Raw genomic sequence first — 12,003 nt, 5'->3', positions numbered from 1 at the left:
AAATCATTTTAAAGGATTTTTTTGCATAATAAACATGTCCTTTATGTATCCCTACGGGGGTAAATAATATGCTGAAACCTCATCCAGCTTTATCTTCATTAGAATTTCGGGGGGTTGATGTGTATTTAAAGCAAAAAGTTGACGGGCATGTCAGAAATTCCGACAAACCTATCTGTTACATTTATGACTCTCTCTCTCACCCACTGACCACACAGTAAATCTGCCATGGGGGTGGGGGTGGGGGTGGGCAAAACAATAAAATTATAACATTGTCCATACTAAATTATGATATCCCTCGCGCGCAAAACAGCAGACATTTTAGCCGCGGGAGGAAATGGCAAACACCTAATTTGCTATTTTGTGTTTTTCACATATCAGGACAATATGACACTAATGGACTAATCAGTGTATCATTAATTATTCCAGGTGACATCCGTTGATGACATACCACCCCCAATTATTCAAATCGGCCCAAGCAACCAAACACTGCCAGTCGGTGGCGCAACTCAGCTCCCATGCCAGGCAATTGGTACCCCGCCACCCACTATAAAATGGTACAAAGATGGGGTGGTACTTGCTACAGGGCAACGGCATTTTATGATACAGCAAAATGGATCTCTCCGTATAACGAGTGAGTTTTATCCACCATCACACGCGAGGGACGAGATAAACTCCATAAATCATGCATCATTAAATGGCGTATTTAAAATTTTATGCCCCTTGACTAAATCAATTATGAAACGCGCAAAATACATAAACTTTTTTCTTTCTTTCTTCCCCATCGTCAACCACCAAATGAATCTCTCCCTTTTCTTTCCTCCCTATATAGACCTACAACTATCAGACTCTGGCCTGTACACATGTACAGCCTCATCGGAGAGTGGTGAAACATCGTGGTCAGCATCATTGAGTGTGAAGAAAAGTACTTCGCCCATATTTCACCGAATACCCGATCCGAGCACTTTCCCAGCACCCCCCTCAGCACCCAGAATCATTAATATCACCGAGAATTCTATAACACTAACTTGGAGGAGGAATCAAAGTGAGGAAGCTTCCAGTCTAATTGGGTGAGTGTTGTTTCATTAAATCCCTAATGTACATAATTCATTAAATATTGCTTCTAATTTGTCTTAAACACACATACGCACTCAGGCTACAGCCCATTTACGCACCATAGAAGCGACTTTATGTCCAAAACTTTTTTTTTTACGAGAATGCTTCGCCGTATTCTCTCGATTCCTCTCTATAAACCTTTATATTGTAGAGATTTTTCTTTTGGAACATTAAGCGGAGTCTTCGTATATACTATGTCTGATAAATGATGGTCATTATTCTTAAGGTTTTCAATTTTTTTCAACACCAAATAAATATAAAGGAGAGAAATGTTATTGCGAAAGAAAGTTTTTCATTTGAACTTGATTTAATATTTTATTTTAAAGAATTATTTAGGATTTTTGTGTGTAAAGTTTTTGCTTAAAATTATTAAAAAATTATTTTTTTAATTGATTAATTATTATAAAATGTGAGCATCAGTATTTTCTTTTAAATTTACTCATAAAGAGAAACATCCAAAGACTACAAGGCGCCTCCATCGTTAAAGTTCTAAATAATTTCTAAATTTCACTGAAAGCTAATTTTTCTGTGCCGCTAATAAAGAGCACAATTCAATTAAAATTTCAACCTAATGTTTGTTCTAAATTCCAAAATAAATTCTTCTCTTCTCTCTACGTTTACTCTGCCTCTTTACTTTACATTTTACTATATCACTTCCCCTAATTTATCAATTTTTCCTCCAAATTACCTACAAAATAAAACGAATAATTCACACAAAAGAGAGAGAAAATCGCAAGCAGTTAAATAAGCAGCAAATCTTTTGTCAATTCTCAATTGCAAACATTATATTCTATAGATCCCTATTATTGCTTTATTATTAAAGAAAACCTTTCAATTGAATTTATTTTATTGCTTTCCTTCATTCTCCTTTTAGCTACACTGTGGAATATTTTAGTTCAGATTTGCAGACAGGGTGGGTGGTTGCTGCTCATCGCGTGCCAAATCAAACAATTACGGTAAGAATAAAAGACGAAAGATAATTGGTACCTATATTTATATAAAAGGACATCTCATACAACCCGCAAATTTCTTTCTTTTTTCCTTTGGTAGATAACTGAACTAAAGCCAGCGACTTCTTATGTATTTTTGGTTCGTGCTGAAAATATCTATGGACTCTCTATACCATCGCTATTGTCTCACAGTGTTAAGACATTGGGTGCCAGCAGTGAAATAATACCACAATCAAAATTAATTGCAGCCCGTGGTGTTCTCAGTGAAAAGGTGACACTTTGTTCCTCATAAATTTTCACCTAAACGTGCCTCAATTTCCGCATCACATACAATTCTCCCCTATTTGTAGCATGAAATATTATATGCTTTCCTTTAAAATTTTATAAAAGAGAATTTTCTGTTATTATGTAAACAATTTGTAGATTGTTGAACTTGTAAATGCCGTGGCTGTAAATTCAACATCAATACGTCTGGACTGGAGGCTACATATCACATTCAATGAGGAATACATACAGGGCTTGTACCTACGCTTTCGTGATGTAAGCAGTGGCTCACAGAATTACAACATAATCACAATAATGCACCCCAAAGTGGAGACGCACGTTGTGGGGAATTTAAAGAAATTTACCAAATATGAATTTTTCATTGCACCCTTTTACCAAAGTGTAGAAGGTCAACCGAGTAATTCGAAAATAGTGCAGACACTGGAAGACGGTGAGTGGGGGAGGCATTATCATTATAAAAATATAAGCTCATACCATCCATCTTACTCAATTTTTCATTACATTATATTCCCTCCAGTTCCATCTGCACCACCTGACAATGTGCAGACGGGTATGCTGAATCTCACAGCTGGATGGGTACGATGGTTGCCACCGCAGAATCAGCATCACAATGGTGCTATATTGGGGTACAAAATCCAAGTGAAGGCTGGGAATTCATCGAAAATTCTCGCCCAAATGACACTCAATGCCACCACAATGTCTGTTATGCTTAACAATCTCACAATTGGCGCCACGTACAGTATTCGCATTGTGGCGTACACAAGAGTCGGCCCAGGGCCCTATTCGCAACCAGTAACACTCCTTATGGACCCCACGTACATTATTTCACCACCACGAGCACACCCGAGTGGTTCAGCATCCACATCTGAGGATCCCCAAAAGAGGGATATTGTACACGAACCATGGTTCATGATCCTCCTAATCCTTATGCTCGTGACAATAATTGTAGCATCGGGAACAGCAATGATTTTCTTCCGCAAAAAGCATCGACTTAGCAAAGGGATGAATCACTTAAATGGTAAGTTTTTCCACTTTTCTTATTGTCTTTTTCTAAAGGCCATTATGCACCATGTATGGGAATTTCTTTTAATTTGAAATTCTTTTAATTTTTTTTTTAAGATTGAAAGATTTTATTTGAAACGAAAAATTGGATGAATAAATTATGAATTTTCCTATTAAAGGGGTTTATTCATTTCTGTATTACAAAAACCTTGACAAAAACTATTTATTTAGCAATAAGCTGGATAAGTGTAATTCTGTAAACAAGTACAACACAATAATAAATCGCCAAAGAGACTTCGTTTTTTTTTTTAATTTTAATTAACAATTTTTTGTCAATTTTTTTTTCCAAAAAAAATCAACAATGACGTCATTATTTTATTTTTTACTTGCCTATTAAAATTATTTCTCAAAAATCACTAACAAATCAGCAAAAAAGCATTAGCGGAGTTATTTAATTGTATTTATGCTTTGTTTAATTTTCAATTTAAATTTTTATATTTATAAAACTTTCACCATACATTGTGCGTAAAGTCCTTCACTAATACCTCAAAATGAAGTTCTTGAAGAAAGGAAAGCACTAAAAACTATTAAAACTCAATTAAATTCCTCCTTTGTAGTCCCTAGCGTCAATGCGAGCGATATTGCAGCTCTGGCTCTCAATGGAAAGGAAAGCATTTGGATTGATAGAGGATGGCGTGCTGGTGATACGGATAAAGATTCTGGACTTAGTGAAGCAAAACTCCTTGTTAATAATTCCAACACACCTGGATCTTATGGGGAAATTGGCACGGACTATGCTGAAGTAGACACGAGGAATCTTAGCACCTTCTACAGTTGCCAAAAGGTAAATTGGCACCGATAAATGACCTCAGGAAGTTTAGTAATAATATCCTTTTGCACCATTCCCCCCCCCCCTCCTCTTTGTAGCAATCTCCTGAGAACCCGACACCCTATGCAACAACAATGTTGATTAGCAATGGTAATCCAAGTGGGAGCAGTAGATCATCCAGCGATACATGCACAAAACGTTCCAATTGCAGCCGAGAACCCTACTCATCGGGAGCATCGAGTCCCACATCGAATGCCTTGCAGGGTGGTAAACCTCAGCCGTCAATCCCGTACACACAATTTCCGCAAAGTAAGTCATACGTGTCCCTTAGAATGGGCAATTGTGTGTGTAAAGTGAATAATATTTACAGTAGTTCCCAATAATTGGACAGATTTCCTACCACCCCCACCGGAACATCCACCCCCAATACCAGGAAGTGCAAATCCTGCACTCTTCTACACCGGAGATAATCATCAATTGGATAGAAGTGCCCAGCAAGCTTCTAAATCATGCGGTGGACTGTAAGAACTTTTCATTATTTTCCCCTTTTTATTTAAAGTTCAGAATTGTTCAGAAGTTCCAGAACAATTTTCCCCGCAGAAAAGTTTTATTCTGAATGCAGAAAATATTTTCAAAATTTCCCCCCACAGTGCAATGAATACATCGCAAGTTTCGGCAAATAGTGGATCATCATGCGGGAATTCCGTTTCAAGTTACACCCCATGGGATGTCCATCAGCAACTGAACAACACTGAAAACATTTACAATAGTTTACTACCCTATCCGGTGGGTGGACAATATCAGAAATGCTGCCAAAATGTAGGTCATTTTACATGTTGTGTCTCAAATATGCCAAATAATCACCATGTTCCTAAACATCATAAGCAATGCCATGCAAATCAACATTCCGACTATCAACGCCACAATCAGCAACAAATTAACTACTGCAACAATTCTCAGTGAGTATGTTAAATAATTAAATAAATTAAACAACAATTTTGGGAAAATGTTTCAAATGTACCTTATCAAGACTCAGAGATGAAACATGAGCGCTAATGTTTCATAGATTTAATGACGTAAGAAAATGTAATGAGAACTAATAAGTAGGTAAGCTTAGATCGGTTTCTTAAACCAGGTTTTAGTTTTTTATCGATGCCAAAATTTTGGAGTTAGGCCTAAGTTTTTTGAAATAGGTTGGTGTATAGTCCGCTATATGTATGTATACCTTTATACTCAGGGCATGTTTTTAAATAAATAAATAAATAAAATAAATAAATAAATAAAATAAATAAAGTTTTTAAATCTGGGTCTATTTTTTTAAATATAGCTTAAAGTTTAATATAGTTTAAACGGTTTAAACCCATGTTTTCTGAGCTAGGCCCAAATTTTTTTAATGTAGGCCTAGTTTTACTCGGTTTAAGGCTTTTTAGGCCTACATAGCTATAGTTTCCTATTTTAACATAAAGTGTTTTTTTTAGCTGAAGCTAAATTTTGTACGCTAGGTCTAAAAAAAATTTCTTGAGCCAGATTTTAATTTTTAAAGCCAACATTAAATATTTAAATTTAAAGTTTTTTGAGCTAGGCCTAAGTCTAGTAATCTGGCTCTTACTTTTTTAATCTAGTCCTAAGTTTTTTAGTTCAGTTTCTTCTAGATTTTAAAACCAGACATTATTTTTTAGGCTAGGCCTATTTATAAGCTTAGTTTAAGGTTTTAACTCTTGGCTTTAGTTCTTATGTTAAACTAGGCCTAAGTTAGGCTAGGCCAAAATTTTAAACCTAACTTGAGTTTTTTTTTAAATCGAACTTAAATTTTTAAGCATCAGATTCTTAGACGGATACAATCCTTAACCGGAATTTTTTTTTTTGTAATCACAGCCTAAAAAAACCTTTCAAGCTTCAATCCAATCCTAAAGAGAATATTCCAATTGAATTAGTTAAATAGATTTGTTGCAATAAATACACTGAAAGAAAAACGAGATATTCTTGCCAATTCCTTCTAACTTCCTTCACTGCAAAATTCTAGTTTAAAACCTTTTATTAAATTGTAGAAGAATAAAAGAGAAAATGTGCAATAATCCGTATCAATGCAATTTCAGTAGTTGTGATGCTTTGGCATCGCACCAGCAGCTCCACAATCCAGACTATCAGCACAACATAATTTATACGTGTTCATCGGAATGTTCTGAGCATTCACTGAGGCAACCTGTTCGATGTACGAGGCACTACCAGAGGAAAAAGAAGCCACCAGAGCGTGGTGAAAGAGGCAGAGAGAATCCACCAATTATTTCAACATCCCATGACTATGAATACAACCGAAATGATGACAATTCTTCGACAAATGATAAACTTATTGATCAAAATAATAGTGACTGTTATGCATCACGTGAAGACACCGATACGTGTTGCTCATGCAGTGAAGAAAGTTCATGCGTTTATGCTGAAACAAATGATCCATCGCAGTAAATAATCCCCCTAATATACTAACCTGAGAGAAGGCCTAAGTTGCTGGTCTAGTAAAAACAAAACTAACGCAGAAATTCTAGTCAAGAAGCCGCAAAAAATTTGGCACTAACAACTTACTAATTAAAGAATCTTTTAAGAGGAAAAAAAAGATTTTAATATGGTACATGGCTTAAAAAAAATAGTCTGAAGAAAACATTTTGGCGAAAATTCAAGAACAAAAAAGAAAACCTTTTCTACACACAAATAGCATATTTATTAATCCACTCAAGACTTAACATATTTCTTTATGCAATCATACATAAAAAAAAATTACTAAAGAAACTCTGTACATAAAACCTCCGTATTAACGTGTACTAAACATAAATAAAATAGGACCCAAGATCCATTGTTTGCTAGTCCATTTTAGCGACGTATTTGTCTATTGTAGAATTTGTACTTTTCCACCCACGAATGAGGATAAATTTATAACATTAGCTCGTGTTATATTAGAAGATAAATCACCTCCCCATCTTTTGCAGAAGTAAAAGAAAATGCAATAAAACTACTCAAGACTGAATGAAAGATGTACATAATAATGTTTCTCTTTCTGTTATTTACTGCAAAATATCATTTTTCTTTCCTTTTTTGTTTGATAAAAATTTTGGACCGTTAATCGAGACAAATTAATCAAATTTTGAAAAGAAATTCTTAAAGGGAGAAGTTTTTTGTTTTAAGAATTTATGAAAAAGAAATCAACTTCCACATAGTCTGTTGACTTCCTTATTCTCTTTACAAGTTATCTATCTTCCTTAATATATAAGCATAAAATTTATTATAATTCTATGTTGAAAACTCTTGGCACAATATGCAAAAAACATATCTAAAAAAAAAACTTTTATGTATACATCCTGATTTAGAATATCAAATTTCATATCAAATATGATATAAATATTTTTTAGTCTCTATCTGTTTTGCAATATTTTCATGAATAATGAATCCTTGAAAGAATTCAAGAAAATAAATAATTAACAAAAAATCAAATTGTGTGCTTAACAATAAATTATTATTTTCATTTAATATTAATTTAAGGCATTGCAATAAATCATTTAAAAAAAAGGTGAACGTGTTGGTAGAAATATTCCTTTATTTATTGAATTTAATTATTATTAAATTTAAAAAAAAAATGATAAAAAACGTAAAACGTGGTTAAAGTTAATCAAAAAACAAGTTTTTTTTTAAAGTAGTTTCGAAAGCAATTTGTAAGAACGAAAAACAAAAAAAAACGAGCCTGTAGTTGCGAAAAAAATTAATTTCATTTTCTAACCTAAATTAGCATTTAATCCTTGTTGGATATATACATAACATACATATACATTTTAAGTGTATTTAGAAATTGTTCTACGAAGCGTAACATAAAATGTAGGAAATTTTAAAAATTTGCAAAACTGTGATAAAATGTGATGTGATATGCATAATAATGTAATTTGCAAAAAAAAAGCTGATTTAAAAAAAATCAACATGAAAACCTAATCTATGCGTACTCCCATACAATACACAACATATTAAAAAAAACAAACTCATAACGTGGTTAGAACCGAGTTAGAACTTTTTTGTATGGTGCATTTTAAACAACAAAAAATATCAAATTTCTATGAACGGCAATACATAAATTTTGTAATGGTCTATCTTTTAGTAAAAATAATAAAAAACAAAAACTTTTAGAACTTTCGCAACCCATTTACGTACACCGGTAGATGCATGTAACGAATAAATCCATGTAAATAGAGATATTTCAAAGTAAAAAAAAAACAACTGAAAATTTTGGAAAACCCTTTTATTGAGAAAAATGTAAAAATAGTGTATACTTATAAAGTAATGTGAAATAAAATCAAATAAATCCTTATTCTTTGTTTTTCTTATTTTATTTTAACACAATTCCTGCTTTTTAAGTAATTTTAAGACATTTTAGATTTTTATACGCTTCTGTAAAAAATTTTTCGGATTTTTTTGTTAGACAATATCCCGGCTGGCAATAATGTGACAACCGTATGTGTTTTAGGACAAGTTTATCATTAAAATCTTTTTATTTATTGATTCTCAATTTTTTCCTTAATTGAATTTAATAAAATAATGATTTAGCTTAAGTAAGAACTAAAAAATAACGAAAATTACAATTTATTGAATTTTATTTATATCAACAAAAAATCATTGAAACATTAGTTAACTGGGTAAGTATTTCTTACCCGATTGATATTTTATTACACGGTGTGTAAGAAATATTTACGACGTCATCCTCAGGTCATTGAAGTGTTAAATTTTATTGTACATATAGTTAACACATTAAGGGCTTGAAGATTACGTCGTAATTATTTGTTACGCGACGTGTAATAAATTAGTCAATCAATTAAGAAAATTATGAAATTATTAATACTATAGCATTAATATTTTAATACTCCTAGAGAACCTATAATTCCCAATTAATTTATTTAATTTAGAGTTTAGATGAAAATCCTTTAATTTTCCCATATTTCTTCTTGAGTTCCTGTCTCATAATTTTCCCATTTGCGTTCTTTGGGATCTCATCTACAAACTTAAGGCCACCTCGGAGTTTTTTGGGATAGGAAACCTGTCCATCAATAAAATAAATCAACTCCTCCTCCCGCACGGAAATATTTGATTTCTTAACAACTAATGCCATTGGAAGTTCCCCAGCAACCTCATCCGAGAGTCCAATAACAGCAGCATCTTTGACCTTTGGATGACCCAGAAGGAGAGCCTCCAGTTCAGCAGGAGGCACTTGAAAGCCTTTGTACTTGATCAACTCTTTAGCTCGTCCAACAATGAAGAACTCCTTGTCGTCATCGTGATAACCAATGTCACCTGTATGAAGCCATCCATCGGCATCTATTGCATTCCTTGTTTCCTCTTCATTCCCCATGTAGCCCAGCATTACTTGACCACCCTTGAAGCATAATTCCCCGGGAGTATTGGGCGGCAGGACAGCCCCGGTCTCCTGATGAACTACCTTCCCCCAAATTCCCCTCCAGAGGCACCCAATGCTGTTGGATTTGCTTTTCCGGGAATCTGCATGCAGCACTCCGGTGGTTGTTTCCGTCAAACCGTACCCATTGTAGACAACTTGGAGATTAGGTATGCGCTTCTGGATACTTTGGACAATTTCAATGCTAAGTGGAGCAGATCCTGAATAAATCTCCCTGATTGTCCGGAGGTTGTGCTTCTCCAGAATTGGAGCTTTGCTGAACCAAAGCATCACCGGAGGTGCCACAAAACACACTGAGACACTGTAATCCTACAGTTTTGGGGGATTTTGTTAACCAATACTGATGATTTCACGAGGATTTGCTCAGAAAAGTGACCAGACGAAACGCGAAGTTTGTATCATTGTGAATTTATGAAAAATTCTTTCTAAATTGTTGGTAAATCATCAAAAGAATAAACTGAACTTTCCTGTTGAATCTTTGGTCCCTGAATGTAGTCAGGAGAGCCAGGATATCAAGAGAGAAGTGTGTGAGTTAAAAGATATCCGGAAGTGGAACTTCCGGATCAGAACAATTCTTAAAGAGTTCTTTTACTTTTTTCTATTTTTGTGCACAGAATATAAATAAGAATATTCATGGAAATTGTTCTTAAGACACTTAATTAATCTTATTTAGCAAATATAGCCATAATTAAAGATTTTCCGCAATATTTCAATCATTTCAATAAAATAATAAGGAAGTTTGTAACGATAAAACACAACTCACCCACAGTGTTGCCAAAAAACCTCTCAAACTCGACGTTTTCTTCGATGATTTTCACAATTCTCTCCCTTTTCGGCCTTCTTTTAACGTCTAGAACCTTTTTTCTCAAAGTTTTTCATTGAAAATCAAACAAATCAACTAATTTTTAGCACTTCAATTTTGCTTGAAAAATAATTCTTTCCACAGAAAAAAAATGAGCGCGAGAAAGAGAAGTACGCTTTGCAGCAAGTCTGCATTTGCTTCATGCGTTCTTTCTGAAAAAGAGCGCTTCGCGCCCTTTTTGTGAAATTGAAGGTTAGTTTTTCTCTGTACGAAATAATATTCAATTTTTTGTGATTTCTAATTTCCCTAATTTTCCAAATGATAAGAAAATGTTTCACTAAATGTTTGAAAGTATTTGTGAGTGTTTTTGTGATAAATTGTGCAAGAATTACTGAGAAATCATCAAGACCTGAGTTTAACGTCCGGAAGCTTTTCTTCTGACCACTTTTCTGGGCAAAATCTCTGGGGCTTTATGGGAAAGGTACGTGGATTATGTTCATTTAATTACCTCAATGGCTTTTATGTACTTTCCTTCCTCAAATCGTGGAAGGGATACAATCCTTACACCGAAAGCCAAAAGCCTCAGCGTAGTCATCAGGGCAAAACAGTGGCACCTTCCGGGAATTAAAATATTAGTTTGAAATTCTATTTAATTAGTAAAGGATTCCTTACCATGGCATCACTGTGAGGATCACATCTTTGTTTCTCTCAAAGTGCACAAATAATTCCCTAAAAGGAAGAATAAGTTAATCCCAAAAATCTCTAAAGATTCCAAAATCTTGGTGGATGCTAACATTGTGCTTGAAAGAGCAGCCAGGAGATTTAGATGAGTTATTTGGACGCATTTCTGGAGTCCTGTAGTTCCGGAGGATAGAAGAATGAGAGCAACAGTTTTAGCAATATCCACAGTTGGTGGTTTTAATTTGTTTTTGGGCTTCAATCTGTCGATCTTGATGATGTCACTGAAGTTGAATGCTTGTCTCCCACGTTTTCCATCCTCATCCAGTTGGATTAGGATGCTCCTTAGATTTAACTTCTTAAGGACTGCCTTGACTTTGTCCATAACAGCAGGAGATACAAAGACAACTCTTGGCTGAACAATGGTGAATGCATGAAGGATTTCTTCTGAGATTTTTAATGAAGTTCTTTAACAGGATTATCTTCAGATCCACCAGGATTGTCTGTACTTACTTTCCGTATAAGTGGGACTTAGAGGATTCAGGGCAGTTCCGCTAAAAAAAGCTGCAAGGACAACCACAGGGAATTCTAAACGATTCTCACTAACAATAGCAATTGAATGTCCCGGCTTTATTCCAAGCTTGGTTAAATATCCTGCCAAGCGCTCAGTCTTATCTAGAAGCTCCTTTCGGGATAATATGCGTCCGGAATTTGCATCAATCTGCCAACAAAAAAAATCCTAATCTTGGTCTAATTTAAGTGTACAAGACATAAGGATACTTACAATTTCAGTTTCATTCCCAGCATCGTACAACTTGTCGTAATAAAATTCCCCCAAAGATTTGTACTTTTGCGGGAAGTTCTCAAGAACTTCGCCTCCGTAAAGAATATTCTTTTCCAT

At 34.4% G+C, this 12,003-nt stretch overlaps 3 protein-coding genes across 11 annotated transcripts in view; 1 reads left to right on the top strand and 2 right to left on the bottom strand.

The window, feature by feature from the left end:
• LOC129787812 (roundabout homolog 2) overlaps window positions 1-8,524 on the top strand; it is a 25,718-nt gene extending 17,194 nt beyond the window's left edge. For 3 of the 8 annotated variants that reach the window (XM_055823608.1, XM_055823606.1, XM_055823607.1), the window contains exons 9-19: window positions 427-631; window positions 830-1,067; window positions 1,988-2,069; window positions 2,164-2,334; window positions 2,487-2,778; window positions 2,866-3,366; window positions 3,968-4,194; window positions 4,278-4,488; window positions 4,550-4,700; window positions 4,830-5,138; window positions 6,276-8,524. In XM_055823608.1, the coding sequence (XP_055679583.1) occupies window positions 427-631; window positions 830-1,067; window positions 1,988-2,069; window positions 2,164-2,334; window positions 2,487-2,778; window positions 2,866-3,366; window positions 3,968-4,194; window positions 4,278-4,488; window positions 4,550-4,700; window positions 4,830-5,138; window positions 6,276-6,642 (2,754 nt within the window). In that variant the 3' untranslated portion in view covers window positions 6,643-8,524. The remainder of the gene's footprint in view (window positions 1-426; window positions 632-829; window positions 1,068-1,987; window positions 2,070-2,163; window positions 2,335-2,486; window positions 2,779-2,865; window positions 3,367-3,967; window positions 4,195-4,277; window positions 4,489-4,549; window positions 4,701-4,829; window positions 5,139-6,275) is intronic. The other 5 variants (XM_055823610.1, XM_055823609.1, XM_055823612.1 and 2 more) reach the window with 4 other exon arrangements.
• LOC129787817 (mutS protein homolog 5-like) overlaps window positions 1-10,925 on the bottom strand; it is a 41,181-nt gene extending 30,256 nt beyond the window's left edge. Inside the window, exon 1 of the mRNA XM_055823618.1 lies at window positions 10,386-10,925. The gene's annotated coding sequence lies outside the window, so the exon portion shown is untranslated. The remainder of the gene's footprint in view (window positions 1-10,385) is intronic.
• On the bottom strand, window positions 7,252-12,003 carry LOC129787819 (uncharacterized). Of its 2 annotated transcripts, none has more exons than XM_055823620.1 (6): window positions 11,887-12,003; window positions 11,616-11,841; window positions 11,219-11,549; window positions 11,097-11,153; window positions 10,933-11,038; window positions 7,252-9,931 (listed from the first exon to the last, which is right to left on the bottom strand). In XM_055823620.1, exons 1-6 carry the CDS (start codon window positions 12,001-12,003, stop codon window positions 9,113-9,115), a joined length of 1,656 nt encoding a protein of 551 aa, XP_055679595.1. In that variant the 3' UTR covers window positions 7,252-9,112. The 2 variants fall into 2 exon arrangements, with proteins under 2 accessions (XP_055679595.1, XP_055679596.1); XM_055823621.1 differs by having other exon boundaries at window positions 11,616-11,823.

The sequence above is a fragment of the Lutzomyia longipalpis genome, chromosome 1, assembly GCF_024334085.1.
Source record: "Lutzomyia longipalpis isolate SR_M1_2022 chromosome 1, ASM2433408v1".
NCBI classification, from domain to species: domain Eukaryota; kingdom Metazoa; phylum Arthropoda; class Insecta; order Diptera; family Psychodidae; genus Lutzomyia; species Lutzomyia longipalpis.
Note: the sequence above shows the minus strand (reverse complement) of the source record. Positions and strands in the feature narration are given on the sequence as shown.

Excerpts from the sequence above, each read along its gene's own strand:
- LOC129787819 (XM_055823620.1), bottom strand. The coding sequence starts at position 12,003 with ATGGAAAAGAATATTCTTTACGGAGGCGAAGTTCTTGAGAACTTCCCG. Across the intron at positions 11,550-11,615 it reads AAGTCCCACTTATACGGAAA|AAGAAATCCTTCATGCATTC; the intron begins GTAAGTACAGAC and ends TAAAAATCTCAG. Across the intron at positions 11,039-11,096 it reads ATCCTCACAGTGATGCCATG|GTGCCACTGTTTTGCCCTGA; the intron begins GTAAGGAATCCT and ends AATTCCCGGAAG.